The 24,936-nt window shown below is 38.4% G+C and overlaps 1 protein-coding gene across 2 annotated transcripts in view; it reads right to left on the bottom strand.

The window, feature by feature from the left end:
- pnt (ETS transcription factor pointed) overlaps window positions 1-24,584 on the bottom strand; it is a 103,019-nt gene extending 78,435 nt beyond the window's left edge. Inside the window, exons 1-3 of one of the 2 annotated variants that reach the window (XM_090381315.1) lie at window positions 24,269-24,584; window positions 19,738-19,842; window positions 181-355 (exon numbers count right to left, since the gene is read on the bottom strand). In XM_090381315.1, coding sequence (XP_090237441.1) covers window positions 181-355; window positions 19,738-19,833 — 271 coding nt within the window. In that variant the 5' untranslated portion in view covers window positions 19,834-19,842; window positions 24,269-24,584. The remainder of the gene's footprint in view (window positions 1-180; window positions 356-19,737; window positions 19,843-24,268) is intronic. The other variant, XM_090381316.1, reaches the window with a different exon arrangement.
- Window positions 24,585-24,936: the final 352 nt, after the last annotated feature.

The following is a 24,936-nucleotide window of genomic DNA, read 5'->3' as shown; positions in this document are numbered from 1 at the left end:
CCTTCAGCCAAGAGGGTAAATGATTGGAAGAAACTTCGATCAGATAGTGTGGAAGTTTAAATCAATAGATGGACAAATGAAGTGGGTAGTTCTTTTTTTTGGCTGATGCTGTATAAGCTTGCTTTGCATCATTTTTCCACTGCTAATATTAAAACCGAAGAAAAGGATCATGAAACTTACCTAAAGAGCTTTCTTCGGACAAATCGCTCATAGAGGGCACTTTCTGCATTGATCCTAATGACCTGGGGGGAGGTACGGGCACACATGAATCGTCAATTTCACGTTTAATAGCATCTAACGGTATCATGCAAACTTGTTCCCTTTCTTGACAAACATAGTCCATCTCAAACTTGATCTGAAAATAAACGAAACATCATAAGAATCATCATTTGCGTATAATATGAATAGAATTGTGCTCAAGTACAATTCTGTACATGGGCGTATGTAAAGCTTTTGGGGGATGGGGTGTAAACCCACCTCCGAAATTTGGAAAACAATTTTTATCAGTTAACTCCCTCCCTCTTCCACAACCGAGCCACATTCTTGCATACCTCCCGAATTCAATGAATTATACTTAATATTAAATATTAAACTCGCCTAACAACTAAGATAAAGTTAAGATAAAATCGGACAGATTGAGTTATAAGAAAATTATAGAGTAACTCTATAATCAAGGCAATTTGAATTGGTCTGATGTTTAAGAGAAGTGGTAGAGTTAAATTGCATTGATAGTTATGAGAAAATTAAATTGGAGAAGTTATAAGTTAAAATCGGACAGATTGAGTTATAAGATAAAATCGGACAGATTGAGTTATAAGAAAATTATTGAGTAACTCTATAATCAAGGCAATTTTAATTGGCTTGATATTTAAGAGAAAGTGGTAGTGGTAGAAAGTGGTAGTTAAATTGCATTGACAATCAAGAGAAAATTAAATTGGAAAAGTTAAGATAAAATCGGACAGATTGAGTTATAAAAAAATTATTGAGTAACTCTATAATCAAGGCATTATTAATTGGTCTGATATTTAAGAGAAAGTGGTAGAGTTAAATTTCATTGACAATTAAGAGGAAATTAAATTTGGAAAGTTATAAGATAAAATCGGACAGATTAAGTTATAAGAAAGTTACAGAGTAACTCTATAATGAAGGCAATTTGAATTGGTCTGATATTTAAGAGAAAGTGATAGAGTTAAATTGCATTGACAGTTAAGAGAAAATTAAATAGGGCAAGTAGAGTTATTATATAGGGAATTATTTATTTACAGTATTTATATAATGGTTTTCTGTAGTTAAAACGTATTTATTGCCAACAGGAATTGGCAAAAAAATATATTGTAACTATACATAACCTGTTCTGGTTTCTGAATTAACGAATTAAGAAAAACGTGAATTAAGAGAAATATAATTAATATTTATAATTAATTAATTTTTTTTTAAAAATTACAAAACTTATAATTTATAGAAAATTGGTTACGTAGAATGAGCTTTTTGAAATAATCATATTAATATAGCGATGGGTTTTAAATAATTTTTTTAAAAGAGTTGTTTATTTATATTTAAAAAAATAAAAAAAATATATATATATATTTATTTAAATAACTATTTTAAGGATTCATATTCTTAATGATTTATTTCGTAAAGATAATTCCCAAAAGTAGAACAATAGTTTTCATAAAAGTATGTTTTTAATCACGTAAAAACACAACCAACCTTTAGAACGCACACAATATATCGATGTAGAATTTCTTAATGGATGATTTGTGTTTTTGATAATTAGGTTTTTTGACGTCTTGTATTGACGTTACGTTTTTCTGGTAGTCCATTATAGCGGTATACAGTAGTGGAATGTTTCGCCAAGATGGCTGTGCAATCCTTCGTCTTTACAGCTGAGTTTTAAGTCTTTTGAATCTCGGCAGTTATCAACACTACAAGTTGGCAATACAAGCGTTAAAAACAGATCTGCTAATGGACCACAGTGTCATCTATTCCCGTCTCCCGTTATCAAGATGTACACTGGTAGTACAACTTTTCAATCGCATCCCCCGTTTCCTCTCATCCTTTCTCCCCTTGTTAATCCCCCCCTCACCAAGCACTGGTTCATCTCTCTCAACCAGGAGAGTAGTCCTAACTGTAGCTACTGTGGGAAAATCCGAGCACCGCTCGTGCGTGAGAGGGAGCCAGGGGTCTTCCTCGCCACGAGCCAGCCTACGGGGCGGGAACCTGTGAAATGATATCTGACCTCTGACCCAGTAGCGGTGGGACAGCGTCGAGCTTTTCCCCGTTTGGATCCAGCCTGTTTGCAGCGTGGGAACCCACGGGGGGGTCATGTAACAAATAGGTCCCCCTTCTCCCCGTAACGTGGGGAGACCCAAGAGTGAACTAGGTGGAGTTACTCCAGTGCATTAAAACGGCGCTTCGGAGGCAATTAGCAGATATATTTAATTATGACGTCATAGCAGTGGGGTTTTAAGATGGATGAAACTTTTCACGAAATCTTAGTATTCATTAGGAGGGTGGTTACTCAACATATACGAATACCGTCCATTTGTGTCTAGTTACATCATTTGACTGTAACGAACTCGTTTTAAGGGCGTCGCACCCCCTCCCTCCCTTCCCTCCTGCGCCACTCACCCACTCTTTGGAAACATTCAGTAATGTCGTGCATTTTAAGTAAAACAAGCCCAGGCACGAGCATTCATACAGCCCTACTCCGTGTATCAACTTTCGCTTTGCTCCGTAGCCGGCCGAGCGTGAAGTTTCGAAATAAGCCCTGGGCCGAAAACTGCTCTCAACTAACTCCAAACCTAGCGGGGGAAGGTGCCTTAACGTCGGTTGTCCTTCAAGTGCCCTTCGCCACCTGTCGCTCCACCCGCCGCTCACGGTCTGCTGCCGTCTTTCTACAACCCCCTTTCACCCCACCCTCCTCTTCTGACGCGAAGTACAAGCTGTGTGGTTCCACGTTTTGGCTGGAGAAACTCTGCTTGTGTGTGTGTATGTGTGTGCATTACTGCATGCTTGTTTTCCAATTATTACTCATCGACTGAGATTTTCTGGTGTATTGGTATTATGTCTTCTGCTTGTCCTCTCCTAAGTGTAATGTCCTATCATCTCTTTTCTGCATTTGCTCTGCATAAAAGGATTTGTGCATAAGCTCCATGATAAAATTAAAATACATGATTTGGAAGAATTTTCTGTACACTATAGTAAATAGATATAAATTCTGAATTAATAGCTATCCGAATCTCGGATCTTCAATACTTGTAATATCCCGATATTACGAGATCTTGAATAAGCTCTTGATCTCGCTCCTATCTCGAATTATCCCGATATTACGAGATATAAATTGATAAATCCATTTCACCCATCTATTCGCTCCGAAAGTTTGTCCACTTCTTCCTTGAATCTATTTCAGCTATGAACTTCCACAACGACAGATGGAAGTTTGTTCCAGCAATAAACAACCCGCTGGCTAATGGTAAATTCTTGCACATCTATTCTACAACTGTTGTCCCTCAATTTTAATTTATGTCCCCTCGGGCGATTAATCTAGGCAAGAGGAAGAATCCCATCAGCACTAAGCTTGCTCAACCCATTTAAAGCCTTAAACACCTCAATCAGATCACCTCGCAGGTGCTTAGTCTCCAGACGCTGCAATTTGCAGAACTTCAAGCTTTCTTGGAAAGAGTGCTCCTTTGTTCCCCTCACCAATCTCATTGCTCCTCTCTGTACACATCCTGCCTAAAATGAGGCCTCCAGGCATGTACGCAGTACTCAAGATATGGCCTAACCATTGCCTTATAAACGGGGACAATCACCTCCTTAACCCTGCTAGCAAAATTCCTGAATATTATTGACAAGACCCTACGCCCTGCTCTGGCAGTTATTCTGAACTGATCAGAAAACTTCATATCTGACTGCACAATTATCCCCAGGTCTGTTTCATTCTCCACTACCCTGAGCATAGTACTGCATAATTAGTTACTCTGGGTTTACTTCTACCCATATGCAGTACTTTGCATCTGTCAATGTTAAACTTCAGTTGCCACTTCTCAGTCCATCTACCCAAACTTTCTAGATCCTGTTGCAGTAGCATACTCTCATTAACAAACCAGCGAACGTTGTATCATCGGCAAACTTGGACATTAAACCTGATTTACAGTCATCAATATCATTAGTAAATATACAAAACAACAATGGGCCCAACACCGAACCCTGAGGGACATCACTAATTACATTAATCCACGAAGAGCAGTGTCCATTGATTACCACTCTGTCTTCTCCCACTCAACCATCATTTTATCCATTGTATCAACTTGCCCTTAATGGCGTACTGCTCCAATTAGTACAGTAGTCTTCCATGTGCAACAGTATCAAAAGCTTTTCTGAACTCCAAGTACATGATATCAAAATTATGTTTTGCATCCAGTTCTTTTGTGACCCCATCATAGTATCCAATAAAATGGCCAGCCAAGACTGCCCCTTAGCAAATCCATGCTGTGTCTTAATTATTACTGCGGTCTTATCTAGATGATCCTGCAATGCTTCTGTAACCAGTGACTGCATTATTTTCCCCCGAACAGAAGTTAAAATAACAGGTTCGTAATTACTCAAGTCTCCCTTTTTGAATTGTCCAGGATAGATCAAGTTAAGCTTTTCACAGTATATTGAAAATGATATAACTTATAATGTACTTGTATATTATCTTTTAGAACAAGCTTTCAGTACTCTCCACTTTAAAAAAAAGAAATATTGAGCAATTTACTAAGAAGCAGCATAGCCAGCCAATCAGCAACTTTTAAACGCTATAAACTTAATATAGAATAGTAGTCCCCGATACTACAGATGTATCTTTTTAAGTACATGATGTTGTAGACATTTTTAGTATTTATTGGAGGAGACTCAGCCGTTAACTGGTTCCAACCATGGTTTAAATTGCTAATACATGCAATTGACTTAACGACGAGTCACCTTGATATTGCACTACTTTAAAACAAAAACTGTTGCGAAAAGGTTAATTTTCTCTTTTGGAAATTAATATTTCTTCGAGTCGATTTCTTTTTTTTTTCTTATCTGTCATTTCGCCATTTTGTACACGAGCAGTAAGTTGCCATTATCTAACAGAGCTGATTGATGTTGTAAATGGTATGGAGTTCTTTCCAAAGAATGCATTCTGATGTAATGGTAACTTGGTTCAACCAACCCAGCTGTACAAACAGTTGACTATTAACGGGCAGCAAGACCGCTTTTCGAATGATGAAGTCACCGTCGAGGTATGCAAGGAGTGTGGAGGGGTCGAGCAGGTGAACTCTATTTGCACATTCTCGCTTAACTCGAAGAGTAAACAATGACAAAGTCTACGATCATTATATGGTACAGAAGGGGACTGTATACTACACAACCACGTGACTGCAATCAAGGGAGAAAGAGACAGAGGTGGGGGGGACCTCGAGAATCGCATTAACTTCTTTATGACCTCCACGTTTCTCGGCCGGCTTTGACACCCTTTTGTCGGGGATGGGGGGGGGGGTGTACCAACTACATACAGCGACCTCTGTACAGTTATGACATTAATTGGACATTTTGATGAACTTCCACGTTTCAAAGAAGTAAAAATCGCTGAAAAATCCTTGAGATTTGTGTCGTACATCGCTTCCCTTTAACGTCAGCTCCCCCCAACTGTACATTATCCAATTCGCACGACCATCTACAGCTCTGACGTCATATGACGCACTTGCTCTGACTACCCCGCCCGACAGAGGCGCCCCCATCGGATAGACAATGGGTTGTTAATTGGGCACATCTGGTAAACTAGTGAATAGTATCTAATGTTCTTCTTCCTTATTAACTTTATCAGTCTCAAAGGGCACCAATATAGTGCAGCAACACACGATGAGAGAGAGAGAGAGAGAGAGAGAGAGAGAGAGAGAGAGAGTCAAGAAGAGTCAATCCGCTATTGCTATTAGACAATACGCACGTGGGATAGACGTACACTACTATACACAACTATTCATTCATAGCCGCTTCCCTTGATATGCACTCACATAAAAGCAACTTGTTTTTAGAGGAACGGTTTAATTGGCGGGTTTGAACTGCAGAGGGCGCTGCGCACCAGGAATCAAAAATATGATTTTGAAGAGTAATAAACATATTTATTGTAGATCATTGAATGGGATTTAAAAAGAAGGAACACTAAGTAGAGAGAGAGAGAGAGAGAGAGAGAGAGAGAGAGAGAGAGAACAAATATTTAAAAAAAAAAAGAAAGAGAGAACGCTTTCTTTCTTTCTTCCTCTTTTTAGGTAATTTTTTTTTTTTTTAAATTCCTTCTTTCTGATGAGAGGGAGAGAGTATAATCAACTGTTAGGCTCGTATTTCAAGCAAATGTTCATCGTAATAATTCTCAAAAGGGAAGTGGTGTTTTTGTTGTGCAATGCCTAGCAACCTCTTTGTGAAGAGGTGCCTCCGAATTGAAAATATTTTTCGGTACCATTACATAAACGTTGTTTTTCTTTATGATAATAGCGATCTAATTTTAAAATTAAGATTAGTGCAGGATTATCCAGTCTTTCTTGGCATATTGGTGACTTCAAGCGTTATTATTTGAAGATCTGGTCACTTGAACCAGAAGAAATGAATGGGTGGTGTCGAAAGGATTCACAACGTAATGAAGAATTTTGACTACAAATACTTTCAGATATCTTTAAAATCAGCGATTTTTTAGTTAATTTTAATTTTTTTTTTACTTACTGAGATTAAAATTAAAGATATCACTTGCTGTTATCCCTAAGAACTATTTAACATCGTTGTATTGGACCAATGATTCGTCAGAGGAACAAATATAGAGGAGAAAAGGAGGGGTACAAATGCAAAGAGAGAGAGAGAGAGAGAGAGAGTTAAAACAGAGTGAAGAGGAACATAATCAGAGAGGAAGATAAAGAAAAACAAAGCGGAATGACATCAAGATATACAGAAGATGAGGAGAAAAAAATATATGTGGAGACAGAGGGGGGAAGAGAGAGAGAGAGAGAGAGAGAGAGAGAGAGAGAGAGAGAGAGACAGTTAAAAGAGAGTGAAGTGGAACACAGTCAGAGAAGAAGAAAAACAAAACAAAACGGAAAGTCATCAAAAGATACACCGAAGATGGAGAGAGAGAGAGAGAGAGAGAGAGAGAGAGAGAGAGAGAGAGAGAGAGAGAGAGAGAGAGAGAAAAGGGATACGTGGAAACAGAGGAGCGGGGGAACGGAGAGAGAGAGAGAGAGAGTGTCAAAACAGAGTGAAAAGGAACACAGTCAGAGAGGAAGATTAAGAAAAACAAAACGGGATGTCATAAAGATACACAGAAGGTAGAAGATGAGGACAGAAAAAAGTACACGTGGAGATAGAGGAGGGGGAAAGAAACACAGAGAGTTAAAACAGGATGAAGAGAGAGAGAGAGAGAGAGAGAGAGAGAGAGAGAGAGAGAGAGAGAGAGAGAGAGAGAAATGAATGGAAAAGAAAGGAACACAAGACCGATGAAAAAAAAAAAAGAAAGAAAGTAGAAGAAAAGAAAATAAGACAGCCAGCATGGACCAAACGTTGAGAAATCATCCTGACTTGGGGAGATTTCCACTGGGGCAAAGCCACGCGATTTTCACCAGGGCAACTGACAGATTTCACAGGGGCAAACTACAAGGATTTCGGTGCCGAATATTCTCAAACAAAGCGAGTGTAGTTTCCTTCCGCTGGGGATGATGTAAATGAGCAACATCTTCCCTCCACGGAGGATGGAATTGAAAGCTATTTCGCAGTGTAGTGTCGGAAGGATGCATGAATATTCCGATCGAGCGGAGGCGGATGCATCTGTTGGCTGTGGCTAGGACTGATACAAACGAGCCTCTCTCTCTCTCTCTCTCTCTCTCTCTCTCTCTCTCTTTCTCTCTCTCTCTCTCTCTCTCGGTAGCCGAATCCTTCGCCGTGCGCATCGTGCTTATGAAGAGTCAGACCGCCGTGAAACGCGGCGAAGTTCGAACTTTACTTTGCACCGCACTGGCCGCAAGTGGTGACCACATCTGAGCGGAATTGGACGAGAGGCAAACTCTTCCCCCCCCCTTTCCTTTACGTGTCGCAAGCGTTTGTTGGACGGACTGACGGCCGACCGCTGTCCCGCTTGGATCGGAGTAATCATCCCGTCCAGTAGACCTTGAACGACTTGGGAATTTGATTTTAAAGTACGACATTCGGTCGCCAGCACGTGCCCTTTCAAGTCCCTGCTGTTGCGGATGCACACAGAACCTCAAGCGCCGATTCGACTTCGATAAATCACAGCCGTAAATTCGCCGTGCTTTGACTTTCCGTCAATGTATTCTCCATCGCAGTAACTACGGAGAAACCTCTGGCACACACGCACGTAGATTTTTATAAGTAAACCCATTTTGGGAAACAAGGTTGTAAATACCTGACGAAGTTTCATATATTTACGTTTTTTGTTTTTTTTTACTTTTTTTGTTGTCCTTCGCAACCCCCTCCCCCCACCCATTAAAAGAGTTTTTCGCATCTGAGGAAGATGCACTGCCGTGGCAATAAACAGGAAAAAGAAATTGAAGTGACCTCTTCACTTCCTCTTTGAGCAGTGACCTCCGCAGAAGAAATTGAGCAGTGACCTCCGCAGAAGAAAACGAACCTTTTCGATCGATTGCGGTCGAACGAGATATAAATAAAGTGGCGAGATGTGAGCGTGCATGCGTGTTTACGGCCAGTCGGGGTGTCATGGACGCGGATTGAGCGAACTGTCTCTGCGAGAACTGGAAAAACCCGTTCCGACCATTTGAACACTGGGGCGACACAAGTTTCTGCGTTACTGTTGGCGCTCACGTGACTGGCAACTCCGTGGCCAATTCTGGTCAGTTGCTAGGTTACAATTCGAATGGAACAGTTGCATTTCACGTGTTCGTTTCCAAGTCACGAACTTTTTAAACTGTTCTGTTTATCGAACTTTTTTTCTCAAGTTCACCTTTCCATATTCTCTCTCTCTCTCTCTCTCTCTCTCTCTCTCTCTCTCTCCTCTCTCTCTCTCTCTCTCCTCTCTCTAGAACTCTCATTGTATCTGTTTTTGCTAAAAGGCAGACAGTTAGCCCTACTGTAAAATTAGGCACAAATAGATAGACAATTTGAGGAGTGAAAGCTGTTATAAGAGGGAGGGATGGACAAACGATTTGGTTTGGTTTTTTTTTTTTTTAGGAGCATTAGCAACTAAGGCCATATGCTCCGGTGCGGTGGTCATTCCCTGACCTTTCCGCATGTTCCGTATTTGGTGGTGACGGGCTCGAACCCCGGTCTAATCAAGAAGGGTGTGCTACGCACTGCTGCTCCTTCCCACCTGGCTACGGAGGCGCCGTGGACAAACGAAAGCGCCCGTTTTCACCAAACTGAGAGTGGAAGCAGCACGAAGGGGGGGGGGGGTGCTGGAAAGAGCGAGGGTGATCGATCTTGTTTTGAGATTATTCAAATTACAAGCAACTGTTCGGGAATCGTATTTAGATACATCGAAGAGTCGCATGGGGTACTAAGGGGTGGGGGGGGGAGCAGTTATGTTATTTCGATCTTGGGACAAAGTTGAATGTTAAGGAAGTGGGCACCACTGCTTCACAACACCTTGCTTAAACTTCCATTCCTGATCCTTATTATTATTTTGAAAACTTCATTTCTCTTTTATTCTCTTTATTATTTTTTTGTCTTATTTTTTTTTTTTAATTTGTCGATCTGTGCGAAGAAAACGCGTGCCTAATCCCCCAAATGGCGCTTTGGCATTTGGCAATCTGCCAAGGTGGGGTGGTTTCGGCACGCCAAATTTCTTTCTCCCTACTCCTTCTATCTATCTTTCGTTCTTTGTTTTATTTTCCTCTCTCACTCTTCTTCTCTGATGATTCTTTCTCTCTCTATCCGTCTTTATCTGCTTCCCCATCTTTATGCTTCCCTTTTGCTTTTATTTGTTTTTCTGTCTTTCTCTTTTGTTTCTAATCTTTTTTCTCTTTCCCTCTCTCTTTCTTTCTCGCTTTTTTCTCTCTCATTCTTTTCTTCTCTCTTTTTTTCGTTTACTTCTCTTTTATTTCTCTCCTTCTTTCTCTATATCTTTCCCTTTCCGTCCTTCTTCTCTCTCTCTCTCTCTCTCTCTCTCTCTCTCTCTTCCTCAGTTTTCTTTCCATCATTTTTTCCCTGTTACCCTCTCTCTCTTTCTTTCGTTCAATTCCCTTTACTCTGTTTCCCTCCCTCTTTTGTTATTTATTCCTCTTTTTATTTTTCTCTTATATTTCTATCCTTTTCTCTTTCCCTCTCACTTTCTTTCTATCCGTTTTCTTTTTCCCTCTCTCTTTCTTTATCTATATTCTTTGTGTCCTTTTTTCTCTGTTTCTCTCCTTTCTCTCTTTTCTTATTTTACTTCTCTTTTAATTTCTCTTTCTTTCTCTTCCCTTCTGTCATTCTATCCTTTATTTCTATTTTTTTCGTTTCCCTCTCTCTCTTTCATTTATTTCTATTCTCTTTTCTCTGTTTCCCTCTCTCTGTTTTATTTCTATCGTTTTCTCTCTCTCTGTTTTATTTCTATCGTTTTCTCTCTCTCTCTCTCTCTCTCTCTCTCTCTCTCTCCTTCCTCTTCTATCTCTCTCCTATCCTTTTTTTCTCCACCTTTCTTTCTTCTTCTCTCTCTCTTTCTCTCATTCTTTTTCTCATCTCTTTCTCGGTTTTCTTTGTATCCTTTTTTTTTTTCTGTTTCCCCTCTATTTTCTTTTCTTTCTATTCGATTCTCTTTCTCTTTCTTTCTATTTGATTCTCTTTCTCTTTCTTTCTATTTGATTCTCTTTCTCTTTTTTCTGTTTCCCCTCTATTTTCTTTTCTTTCTATTCGATCTCTCTTTCTCTTTCTTTCTATTCGATTCTCTTTCTCCTTTTTCTATTTAATTCGATTATCTGTTTCCTCTCTATATTTTGTTCTTTTATCTCTCTTTTTATTTTTCTCTTTCATTTCTACCCCCCTCTCTCTCTCTCCATCTCTCCCCTTCTGTCATTATTTCTGTCTGTCCCTCCACTGCTGTCCTTCCTTTCTCTATCTCTTTCCTTCTATTCTTCTTGTCCTCTATCTTTTTCCTTCTGTCCTTTTTTTATGTTCATTTCTCTATCCCCCCTCTGTCTGTCTCCCTCTTTAATTTCCCTCTATCTCTCTTATTCTTTTTTCATCTATTTTTTTCTTTTTATCATATTTTCTGTTTCTTCTGTTTCTTTCTCTTTACTTTCGATCCTTCTCTCTATCACACACACACACACACACACACACACACACACACACTCTCTCTCTCTCTCTCTCTCTCTCTCTCTTATCTTCTCACTTTTGCGAAGGACTTCACACCACTAAAGTGACAGTTAAAAGAGAAAAGTTCCGTAAAATGACCTGACACGTTTCCGTCACACAATTGGCATCTCTGCTCCTGCTATTTCTCATTGCACATTGACCTTCCGGACCTCTGCGAAACGCTGTTTGAGATCTCGCAGACCTGAACGAAATATCAACAAGAGCGGCACACCAGGGAGAGAAACCTTCAAAATCAACGAGGTTATTAAAACAGCACGTGATGAGGTCACAAAGAAGTGGACGAAAAGGTCAGCTAGTTGTTAAAAGCAGAAAGCCCGTCATCAATTACACGCAGGGCCTAATTAGGGCAGTCAATCGCCATCTAAAGACCAATTGGCCGTCCAGTGGATCCCTTTTCAGGAGTGGTGTCCTCGTGTAGGCTCTCCCACGAGGAACTTCTCTGCGATGATTAACCACAACTTCGGTCCCAAGGTTCCAGTTACGAACATTAAATGAAGCAGCAGAAAAGGAGGGGTTCGGTGCGTTAATTGGTCCCTGAACACGTGCGATGTGGTTGTCTCGTGACTCATGCCACTGTTTAGTCTGAAGTAACATTTTACGATGCAGTCTATAGTTCGCAATCGCCTAAACAAGCACAGTCCGTGGAACAAAACAGCAATTAAAGCTTAATAGCTACACTCACTTTCCAAAGTATGTGGATTAAATAACGAGACTTTTTTTATATTTTTTATTAAGCATTGAAAAATTTAAAGCTGTACTGATTTTTCATCAAAATATCCTCCACGAGATTTTATCAATGCCCTATATAGACGTGGCACTCTGGAGATTAATTTTACAATCTCCAGAATGCGATCTGCAAGGTTCTCCATAAATTTTGTGAAGATGGGAAGACTTCGTGGACTCGCCGGTCTAGATGATTCTATAAAAGCTCTATTGGGTAAAAGTCAGGTGATTTGGGTGGCGACACCATAATTCGTAATATCCCCTCCAATTGTTTAGTTGCTGGAAAGTCCATGCACAGCTTAGAGCTGTGCTTCTGGCCATTGTCTTGTTGTAATATAAAATTTCTTCCACAAAGTCCAAGTCCAGGGGATACTGCCTTATGTCGAAGAATGTTTTTATAGCCTTCCTTTCTTAAAATTCCTTCAATTGTGACGCAGAAGCAACCCCAGATCATGAGGGAACCACCATCGTGCTTGATTGTACGTACTAAACAATGTGGCGCCATTTTCCTTCAGTTGATCATCTCACATAAACTATACGCTTAGATCCAAAAATTTTAAATTTGGATTCATCGATTCAAAGTGTTTTTCCACTCTTGAGTTGTCCAATGTCATTGGATGTCCAAACCACTCTAGAATCATCTGCAGTCTTCTATAATATTGAACATCTTTAGAATCATCTACAACGTTCTACCGTCGAAGAATCTTATACAATGTTATACCACATTCAGGAGTCTTCACATCTTTCAGGAATATTCTCGAATATTCTAGAAATTTCTTAAATATTATTTGTATAAAATAGAAAATATATTAATAAAAATTGATAAACTAGTTGGTCCTATTTTAATAAAAAGTTTGAAAATTAAGAAAAATGGCAGGAATATGAACGTGAAGCGCCAGTTGCTTCATCATATCTGTCTGTCTGTCCGCATGTAATAACTCAACTCCTAGTGAATGGATCTTCATAAACTTTTATATTTAGCTCTTATAGAAAGATTTCTCTGCCCATCCCTATTTTCATTAAAATTTGACCATCCGGCCATCCACATACCATATATTGTAGTTGAAGCACTCTATGTTGTTGGTTGCTGTACGCTAATTGGAGAAATGAATGGTCAATATGAATGCGCAGAAACGAAATTTCTCGATTCGCGCATAATATACTATTATTTATATTTGTTAACGTTAATTAACTCGTTTTTATTTTAAAACTCCTTTAAAATTGAGTATTGGCTACCTCTAATTGATATTAGAAGAAGAAAAGAAAAAAATCTGAACCGATCACAATTTACCCAACTAAAAAGTAAATATCTAGTTCTGCCTTGAACGAACCAGTTACTTTCAGTTACCTGATCAGAAGTTCAAGGCAGAACCTCTAACCAACTTGGTCAAACTATCTACCTCAACCACCTTGAAAATCAACTTGACAAAAAAAAAAAAAAAAAAAAAAAAGCCATATTAGGGCCATCCGAGAATAACCCCATCTACCTGCGTATAATGTCGGTAAATTGCTTGTGTTCTCCTGACGGTTTGCCTGTGCCCTCATGGGTATCACAGTTGGTATAATCGCCATCCTCTCCACACCGGGTAGAAAAGACCCGAGTTCGAGTCCTGTCGATGACTTTTTCATGAGATCTACTCTTCTGTTGTTTTCCAAAACTATATATTTGTGCCCCCTTCTTATTTTCACGTTGGCAGGTATTTCTGCTGCCAACACTAAAATACAAGGGCTGTTCAATAAAGAATGATCGTAATTTTTCATGAACAACCGTACTGCTTGCTATTTCTAGCTGAGCTGCGAATTATTAGACCAAACTAAGCTTCCATATAGCTCATCTTTCAGGTGGTTTAGAATGTTTAAAGATGGATGTGCTTCAATCATAAAAATCGGCAGACCTGGAGCTCCAACCACTGCTGTCCTTACAGAAACCATAAACACTGCTTCTGCAATCGTGAGAGAAGATCGTCGTATAACATTAAGGCAACTGGCAGAGATGTTGAGAATATCAGCATAAAGCACGAACTGTATTCTCCATAATTCAAGGCAACAGCAAGTTCGCGCGGAGGTCTGTCAGGTACCGCAACGAATGATTACTGAAGATAGTGAGGTTCTGCACAAGGTGATAACGGTGGATGAGACATGGTTTCATCATTTAGACCCAAGACAGTAAGCAACAAAGCTCTGGAAGTCTACGTCATCGCCAACACTGAAAAAAGCAAAAGTTGCAGCTTCTGTAGAAATGGTTATGGTAATCTTTTTTTTTTTTTTTTTTTTTTTGACACTCAAAGAATTATTTATCAGCATGTTATGCCACGTTATGATGTTAGGGGACCTTATTTCCAAAGGAGGAGGTCGTTTCCAATCGTCAGAAGTTGTAAAGACATCGGAGGCGATTCTCAAATGAATCGGCTTCCACTATGTTTTTGAAGAATGTCAGAAACGCTGGACTACTTTGAAAAGGACCATCAAAATATCGATGATTAATAAAGATATGCTGCATGAACAAAAATTATGATCATTCTTTATTGAACAACTCGTATCCCCCTCATTCAATCTGCTTATTCCATTAAGGGCCTTAAAAACCTGGATCGGTGTCTAGTCTCCAGGCTCTGGGTCCATATCTTGTCTTGTTTTGAAAGTGGTCTCCTAACTTGAACACAATATCACAAATAGATTGCGCTGCCATTTTATAAACAGGAATGGCAAAATCTTCCTCCCTCCTGGTAAAGGTCATATACAACAAGGAATCTTTCTCCTACAACAGTCCACTTAAAACAATACTGCCTCTCTGTTTCCTCCTTGTCCTTGTTCAAACTTATGCAAAATGGATGAATCCAGTGCCTCTTTGGATATTATTAATAAATATGTTTTCATGAAGATTTGATAATCAGACTCAGTTGAAATAATTTTTATTCCAACAAACATCCACATCAGAATACAACGTTCTAAAAGGTCATGACCATTCATTTATAGGGGTGATAAGGTATAATGGAGGGGGTACTTATGCAGATGAATGATTTCGTAGTATTAAGAGGATTTCGAGTGACATCTAATTACATTAACATCACATGACATTAACAAATCACGTGACTCTAAATACTAATTAAACGCGTGCACTGACAAAGAAAAAATTACGAGTACGCATTTAAAACGGAATACTCGATACCAAAGTAAAGTTTACTCCTCCTACAATCACCAGGTGGCACTAAGGTGGACCGTGAATGAGCAGAAGTGCTCTTCAAAGTCACGTGGCGATGACACCTTCGAACTCCAACCGAAGAGTGGTGATGCTTTCTGTGTGTGTCCGCAATTTAACCAGGCGATGGTCTGAAGTGAGATTTAATCATGTGATCTTTTTATATTCCCTCCCTTCCTCCCGTCTACTTTCACGTGCCCGAAATGAGGTCATATTTGTGTGTGTTCTCTTCGTCCTCTCGAGCCACAGTTCCTACCTAAAGAGGGGACGATTTGAATGGCAGTAATTAAACCAGTTTCAAAGCGATGGGTGCCCACCAATCCAGGGCATCCGCTCGCAATTTCAGAGAGCTCCAACATTTCATTATCTACCAACAAATAAACAAAAAAATTGTGTGTGAAGCGGTAGGGGGGGGGAGAGTTGAGATGATAAAGAAGCGCCGCCTATAGCAAAATTTTGGAATTAGTTTTAGTCGTTGAATAAATAATCTTTGGGTGTATCCTTTAAGGACAGAAAGTCATCGAACCCTGTTATTACGATCGTTGAGCTATTTTTACATCTTCTGAGCTATTCCAGATCCCTCTGATCCTGCCCCTTTCTCTTCTCAATTCACCATTTAACAGCTTCTCCTCAAGGGCGAATGACAATCGTCGTTTTAAGAAACTAAAATGTTTAAGTAGTCAGTGAGTAGTGGTAGCCATAGTAGAACCCTCTTGCTGTTTGCCCAATTAGAAAGGGATGCATTAAGAGCGAGTAGAAACCACTTAGGGGAACGCCTTAGGAGGAGCACGCTCCAAGTAATGATGGAGATATGCAAGTAGAGCAGGTTTATTAGGTGGTGTGTGCTGCACAAGACAGATGTTTTTCACTCTGCCTTTGACCCGGCCATCGAACTACATCCAGACAGGGGAAAATGTGCCCACTAGGGTAACAGGCTTAGCTAACTGACAAGCCATCGAGGATTGAATAACACCGGTACAAGGTGATGCGTGTGTTTTTGGCACGTTGCGCAACACTGTCATTTTAAAAATGTTGTTCAACTCTTTTATTGGTTAATCAGCCTAACGTGCAGAAGATGTGATTGGTTGATTGATCTTCTATCGTCTCGTACGGTTGCTAAGAGTGTCTACTGGATTCTTAGTTTATTGATAGATATTGCAGACTTGTTTAAATTAGAATTCAAATGAGAAGTTTCGAAATCTCGGTCAATGCCATGTCAAGCACCATAGCTGAGAGCTTTGTACAACTGGAGAGTGTTATTTTGGGCAGTTGAAAGTGCCAAAATTCAGGTGAGGTACACTTTCTTGAAGACAAAATATATCATTAATAAATACAATAGTGAACAAAGGTCCAAGGAAGATCCTTGAGGAACCCTAGAGGGCATTTGAAATGGCATAATAAATAAGAAAAGTTCTGAGCTCTGAATAAGGGATCTGCATTTTTGGAAATCTTAAACAGAACTTTTTTGGGAGGGGAAAGGAGGAATGATTTGTGTAAAATAATACGTAATAAAATACGAATAGTCCCTTTTTTTTCCCCAAATTTGGGAAAAAAGGGATTAATGGCAAAGGCAATTCGTGAGGATATGGTTACAACATTGGAGGAGGATACCCCTTCCTATTCCTTGGTTAAGAAGCGGGTAACAAAATTAAGCAAGCAAGGGACAGCCTGGATGATGTCAAACGCTGTGTAAGACCTGCAACATCCATCACCCAAGTTGCTGACAGTAGATCAAAAACGCACAAGAGTTTTTAAGTCAACTGAACATTTGCATCGTTTTCAAGCATATCCAGCAAACTTCCGAGCAAGGTTTGTGATCATGGATGAGACGTGATCCATCGCTTTCAACCAGAGACAAAGGAGCAGTCCAAACAGTGGAAACAGCTCTTCCGCCCTACAAAGAAAGCCAAGTCGATTCCTTCTGCTGGCAAGGTGATGGCATCGGTTTTTTCGGATGCTTATGGACTGTTGCTAGTGGATTACCTTCGAAAAGGCCAGACAGTCACAGGGGCATGTTGCGCAGACCTTGTGCGGCATTTGAGTGAAAACATCAAAGACAAACGCAGAGGAAAACTCAGCAAAGGAGTCTTGTTCTACCAGGACAACACACCTGCTCACAAGTCTCTCATTGCCATGCTTGCGCTACATGAGTGTGGATTGGAAATCTTGGACCATCCCCCATATTCGTCATATCTAGCACCATCTGACTTTCATCTATTTCCTCCTAATTTGAATAAACACCTGGCTGGCATCCATTTTCCCACCGACAGTGGCAGCATTTCTGCAGTGGATGCATTCTTGGAGACTCAAGAGAAAATTTTCTTCCCAACTGAAATTAATGCACTCCAGCATCAGTAGCAAAAGTGTATTGACTCCAAAAGGGACTATGTTGAAAAGTAACATATTGCCAGACTCCTCTAATAAACCCTTCATATTCAGGCCACCTACTTTTCAAACGCCCCTCCTATTATAAAGATATGCTTCATATAAACTTACAAACGATATGCAAATCAAGTAGTAAAAACCCGTTTTGTAAATTATGAATACAAGTGTTCTTATATTTACTGACTGGTTTTCAAGCTCTAAAATTATCTCAATGTGAAAATCAAAGCGATTGTTAGGTAGCTTAGAAAGCCTTCAAATGTTCACAATCTTCAGCATCAAGAGTTATTGTTGAACAATAACTCTTGATGATTATAAGATTATCAAAATTATCTTTGCTAAACATAAAATGGATAGGGTTATCTGTTGTTCCTCAATCATGTATGGGTTACGATCAAAAATTTCGGAGACTCAATTCGTCTCTTTAGACTGTGGCGTATTAGCGAGTTGCAACTTGTCACAACATGTACGGTACACTCACTCATTTTAAATAAGTGTTGCATTGAGCAGCGAATTTGCATGAAATTTTGTTTAAAATTGGAGAAAGTGCAACAGAAACCCACGAAATATTATAAACGGATTTCGGATAAGATTCTATGTCGGTCAAATACTTTTTAATGGTTTGGTTGGCAAAGTTTAAAGAGGACAACCACTCCTTTGAAAATGATTCTCCTCTGGCCGCCTATCAATTTCAAAAACCAATGATTCAGTCCCGATCTGATCAGGTAGTCGATGTCTAACTATCCCAGAAGCTGCAGTGAAATTTGTATTTCCTATGGAGCATACCAATAAATTTTAACACAAGATTTGGGAATGTGAAGTGTTTAAGCCTACTTTGTACCTTCCATCCGCATTGATGACCACAGAGGTTGGCAAGTTCTCGCATGTCAGTCTTCATCTTGATGCTGCTAAGTCCACGCGAATTGTAGTGTATGTCTATAACACCGAAACAAAGATCCAGTCGTCTCAGTGGAAGAGAGGGCTGCGCCAAAGCCCAAAAAAAGCAAAAAATCTTGATCAGGAGGGAATTGTTTATTTTAAATTTGTCTACCATGAGAAAACAGTGAATCAGGAATGCTACAATGCAGTTCAACGGGCGATTTCGCAATGCTATTCGGAGAAAACAGCAAGAAAAGTGTATTTCAGGGAATTGCCCCTGTTCACTCGGCGCTTTCCCAAGAATTTCTTGCGATGCCCTCCACCAACATGAATCCCCATCGTCCATACTCACCAGACTTAGTTCCCTGTAATATTTCTTGTTTCCCATACTAAAAGCCCCCTTGAAAGTTGACGTTTGCAACTACTGAGGAAATTATTCAGATTAGAAATGCAGCAAAACCCGTTAAACGCTGGCACATCTCGAAATGATTCACTGAAGCAATAAAAGTAATCAAAGCAATTATCCTTGAAGAACACTGTTGAAACTCAAAATGTGACGATATTCCACAAGTTTTCTATTCGTCCGATTTTAATAATATCTGGGAAGGATTTTCTAAACCACCCAAAATAGAAATTTTTTTCTAAAACCGTCTATTAGGAATCGAGTTTTTACATGCAGACAGACTCCACACTCCTAATGACCTCCTCGATTCTTAATTTTTCTACATTATTTTATCAAAAGAATAAAAGAACTTTAATCAATCACTAATTATCAAGGTATATAGAAAAAAATCCTTATTTAATATTTATCTCATAAAATGCATATTTTTGTTAAAAATTAGGCTTTAAGTCCAATGTTGAATTTAAGCCTAAATAGGCCTAAATAACTAGGCCTACATAACTAAGCCTAAATAATTAGGCCTAAAGCTTAAATTTAGACTTAAATCCTTCGTTGAATTTGAGCCTAAATTTCTCTGAATTTTTCGTTACATTTGTGATTCATATTTTAAGGGTTTTATTATTATTTATTTTATTTTTTTTCCTGATTTCGTTTAAATTCAGCTCCCTCAGCCAAAACAGCTCACTTTTTTCTTTTTGCCGAAATACCAAATCATGCAGTTATAAGATAAATTTCAGAAACGAGCATCACCACCCACACACCTACAAGTATGCTCAGGTCACTCACTGCATGCTGCTGAACTGGTTAATAAGCCACTTACCCTTGGAACACGTGTCTTACGATTAGCCATGTTCTTCTTCTGAGGAAAGAATTCAGTGTTATCCAAATTATAATCACTGTAAAATTCCAGATCCATCTTCCGTAACTACACAAAGAAGCAAACAAGTGGACAAATAAATAAAGTGAGATATGTGGTAAACAGAAATGAAACAAAACAATCTCGTATTCAGTTTCATAAAATATTCCAGCTAGTTACGCATGCTCAATAAACTCTAGGAAAGTGACGTCAGCAGTGTTAAATTTCTGGCGAAGTCTACAACTCGCCAATTTACATTTATGAATGCGACAAAAATAATTTTCAGCGACATCCAAGATGGGTTTCTCAATTTCCATATAATTTAAGTTTACAAAATATGGTTATTGAATATTTTTTTTATTTAAATTACCATATTATTTTAAACTGAAAATTGCGCATGATTATACCAGAAAATTTCTATGAATCGCTGACCTTCAATTGCTAATTAAGAAATATTTTAATTTCTTTTATATTAATATTTATTAATTTTAAATATTATTAATTATTAATAGTTATATATTTTTAAAAGATTTTAAAAATCGAATAAAAGGTTAAAATTTTCATTAGTTGAATCGATATATAATTTTTTTAGGGCCGGCTCTACATGGGTAAGAAGGGACACTGCCCTTGGTCCTTCGCTTTGGACTAATCGTGCATTCAGCATACTGAGTCCAGATTTAAAGTTTTAGGCTAAAATATAAAACATAGTTTTATTCATTAAGCATTTTAGCTTTGGTTATACTTAGGCCTAATCATGTTTCTCGATTTCGTAAATATTAACAACCCGAAATTTGGGAACAAAACTAGATTTAAATATACTGCATGTATTTTTAAATGGCCAATACTTATAATCTTACACTCAGATGGATTTATAAATAATTAAACAATATATAATTAAATTTTCTACTGGATCATTTATCAGTGTTAAAAAATAATGAACAGTAATACTGTACTCATACAAGGCAGGATCAAAAACTTCTAGGATTGAATTTGTTAAAAATATTTGAAGGTTAAAAATAAGAAAAACTTTTTATTTTACTTTTTTAGCCTTGAGTATCTATTTTTTTTTTTTTTTACGGTAGGTGGCGTTTTGGTTGACCATGCGCAATGGTTTATTTTTTCTGTTGTTTAAGTAATCACTTATTGTCAGTTTTTCAACAAAAATATATAAATTTTTGCTTAAAAAATTTCGTTGTATGATTAATTAATTAATTATGATTAATTTGTAAATATTATATTTGTTTAAAGAAATTTTCATTCTTGGAACTTTTTGATTCTACCTTATGCTTGAATGAAAGGATATTAAATAATAATGGGTCTAGCAAGGGTCCCTGAGGCACCATATTACTAAGAACGAAACAAAAGAAATTTCACCGTTAATTGAGATGTGATCTTTGATTCTTTTTAATTAAATAAACATCATACCCATGTCATCTGATATAATTGTGAAATTACTCTAAATTATTGATAATCAAGAACTTTTATTATGATTTTGAGTCCAAATCACTTACAGAAACAGAAAGTTTCGAAGGATGTCTTCCTATAACTTAAAATACTTTGATAAAACGTTTTGTTATTAACTAGTTCCATTAGGATTAATTACTAAGAGGTTAATAGAAATTCATTTCATTGAAATCGTAAACTAGTTGAAGTGTTACGTAAAACGAATGAGCGTTAAGCGAATTTTATTTCCTAATGCAAAATAGTGCAAAATATGAAGATTGTATTCCCTGCCGAAATTTTATAATGATACATTATCAAATATGTTTGTGATTGAGAGATCGACTATGGCAAACTTAACTGAATTTATTTTTTAAAAAAATCTAAATAAAACTCCTAAGATAAATGTCTGTACGTGATCAACAACAGACGATGTATTGATAATGTACAAGAATGGCAACGAAAAAAAAAAAAAAAAAAAAGCCTTCACACACAAGTCATAACACTCCGATCGCATTACTATGCAAACACTAAGATGATTAGCAGCTTGTATTTGCTGGACCAGATGTCAGGTAGCAGTACACTGGAACAATAGATGGCGTTATCACAAGTCCAAAGTCACTCCGGTGCCGCAACTGCGGGAAGGCGGTGGGGGGGGAGGTAAAGAGAGGGACGAAGAGAAGGAGGGTTGGGTTGTAACCCTGGGAAGTTCTGAAACTTGAACGCCACTACGTACTGTAGTAGGGTTTGCGTTCGTGGAGACCCCTCCTGAAGTGGTTAAGCGTTATCAAATTGTGACGTCATTCGCTCTAATGTTGTTGGGGGTAATGCGCAGTTCTCGGTTCCAAGGTCGTCCGAGTTGGTTGGGTCTGCCGAAGGATCGGACAGGGCATGATAATGCCACGAGAATATTGACGATTGCCTCAGCTGACGAAGAAATTTAACACTCAGAATTTGTTACTTTTTTTTTTTTTTTTTTAAAGAATTTGTCGCGTTTGAGTTGACGTAATTTGGATATTTATAAATGAACGCAATTTCCTCCGCTTTTGTAGGACATCTGCGGAAATTTCGATTGTTGGCAAGATTTGGTCCAGCAGTTATTGATAAAACAGATGCCTTTCCATTAAAGTACAATTACCATTGTCGTTGGCTGAATTGTAGTTCTATTGTTGCGTCATGCATAAAAAAGTCTTTTGTTAATGTCGTTTGGCATTGCATTCCATTGTTACGCGAGGAGCATTTCAATGATATTATTACCATTAAGAACTGATGACTGTTGAAGGTTTCATCATTCTACTATGTATACTGATCTATTATAAAGAATCTGGTCCCTAAGTTTTACTAATTTCTTTTAATTACATACATTATAAGTGACTAGGACATCAATTACAATGTCTTATTAATTTATAGACAGAAACACGCCACATGAATACTAATATGCATTAGAAATAAAAATCGTTGAGAAGGCAGACAAAAAAACATTTTTCAGGTCCTAAATCATCGAGAAAATGAAACAAAACCATCATATATAACTTTGTACCAAGTTGAAAAAACAGTGCAATTTTCGGCTCATTATGCAAACAAATTGCCCAATTAACCAAATTGTATGTTTTGATCTCTAGTTTATTTTTTATTTATTTGTTTCTATGTATTTCCATTATTTCAAGTATCAGGTTGCTGACTTCAACTATCAAGAACACAATGTTTGCGTTTGGAGCCAAAAAAATAAGTTACCGGTACAACAGGTTTGGCTATTTCTGATATTTATGGAAAGGTGTCTTATGCTAATTTTATATTAAACAATTTTTTTTTTAAATATAGATATTGTTTCTTTATTTTAGAATTTATTTTATAGTTACAATATTATTTTATAATAATTTAATGAAAAGATCATGAATAAACTCTGTAATAGAAGAAAAAGATAATCATAGTGATTACTTCTTAAATGGCTATTTTTTCCAATGTCACACATTGACGTAGTTAAGGTAGCAGTAATACCACTACGTCAACTTATATTTTCTAGGTTAATTAAGTGTCATATTACATCTACTATAGTACCTGCACGCGAACTGAGGTCACCCACTGTATTCTGTTTCTATACGTCATGGTAAAATTATTCTTTCCTTCTAGAGTATGAATCAACCTTGGATTTTCTTAATGTGTAACAAACCCTTCAAGCGAAACCCTTCAAAGTGCTGATGCCCACCTTATCGAGGAAAAATAAAATGGAGATCTTCCCTGTGTTTTATTACTAAATTTGGAACTTTCCCAAAGTTGTATACGTTTCGGCTTAACTTCACAACCTTCATCAGGCATAAATTAAAAAGAAAAAAAAAATCATGTAACCTATTAGTAACGTCAAGATAGAGAATATGACACTGAAACTTTTGCATTGTGATGCCATTAATGTGAGAAATAACCGTAATCAGGAATAAATATCCAATACACCACTCCACTTATTTATAAATCCAATATAAGAATGATCCTAACCTATCCCACTGCGATTTAGGAATTCGTTATTTTTGAAGATAATAAAGAGACGTCCATGACACTATCGGCATTCTCAGTCACCAGGAACGACGAGGAACTGGTTCCATCCATCCTTGATGTCAATCAAACTCAATGCACAAAATGACTGACACCATCACTCATCCCATGAACTATATTTAGCAACTCTCATCAGCTGGATAAAGCAGGATGCTGCCGTTAGCTTGTATTTATCATTGACGTCTGACCTATCACCACCTTAAACCCTGACCAAAAAGACAACAAATTCTCGCTGGCAGTTACATCAACCCCGTCCTCTTCCTTCTTCTGCTGCTAGAGAAAAAAATTAATTAATTTTAAGAAGAGTTTTGAATAGTAGATACTGTTAGCTTTCGCTGGTAAAATATGTCATTGAATGGTACCAAAGAAAACCCAATTCCCTTCAAGTAATTTATCCCCTTAGCAACGACACAAATAAGATGGCACTCCCAGTAACCTTCATCTATATGAAAGCCACACGAGTGTTGCCGGGTCTACCAAGTTAGAACTACAACAAGCCTTCACTTACCCAACACAGCTTTTAAGGAGAACTCTGCAGAGGCCTGCTCGCTCCTAATCACCGTCGGCCAGTCACGGGCGCCCACTTTCACAAACTACGACGTCTTTGTCAGAACACAAACGGGACGCTAGCTCTGTCGGGACGTTTCGAAACTGTCTCGAACACACCAGAATCACACAGACACACTGTCAACACTGTCCATCAAGGATTGTAACGAAGTCCGCGGCCTAAAAATGTGTTAGAAAACTTTCTACAAAGAAAGTTTTTTAAAACGTCTCACGCAGACGCCAACAATGAAGTAGTAGAGTTCACCCTAGTCCCCCCTTGAGCGGATCGACGCTGTGAATGAGCACTGCCGGTCGCTTATTGGCAGAGACGAGTGAATGGTGTAGTGGGCGGGATATAGTGGCGCTCGTGACGTAGTCTGGCATCGGGTCCTCGGCCGACAGTCAAACAGTGAGCTGGCTCATATTGCAAACCTGATCTCGGAGCCAAACCTGTTTGATAACTGCCGCTGGCTTTCCACTCTGCCAAGGTTACAACAAGAGACTCGCTTGTGATCTTTCTTTTTTTTCTCGAGACAAAAATACCCGCAAGATGAATAGTGGAAAATGATTCATTGTTTTTTTGGCCACTGCCTGCACTACATTGCAAATATGTTTTTCGAGACAGGGATT

The sequence above is a fragment of the Mastigoproctus giganteus genome, chromosome 9 (assembly GCF_048544385.1).
Source record: "Mastigoproctus giganteus isolate SK-2022 chromosome 9, ASM4854438v1, whole genome shotgun sequence".
Classification (NCBI taxonomy): Eukaryota; Metazoa; Arthropoda; class Arachnida; order Uropygi; family Thelyphonidae; genus Mastigoproctus; species Mastigoproctus giganteus.
The sequence above is the reverse complement of the archived record's forward strand: the minus strand, read 5'-3'. Positions and strand labels throughout refer to the sequence as shown.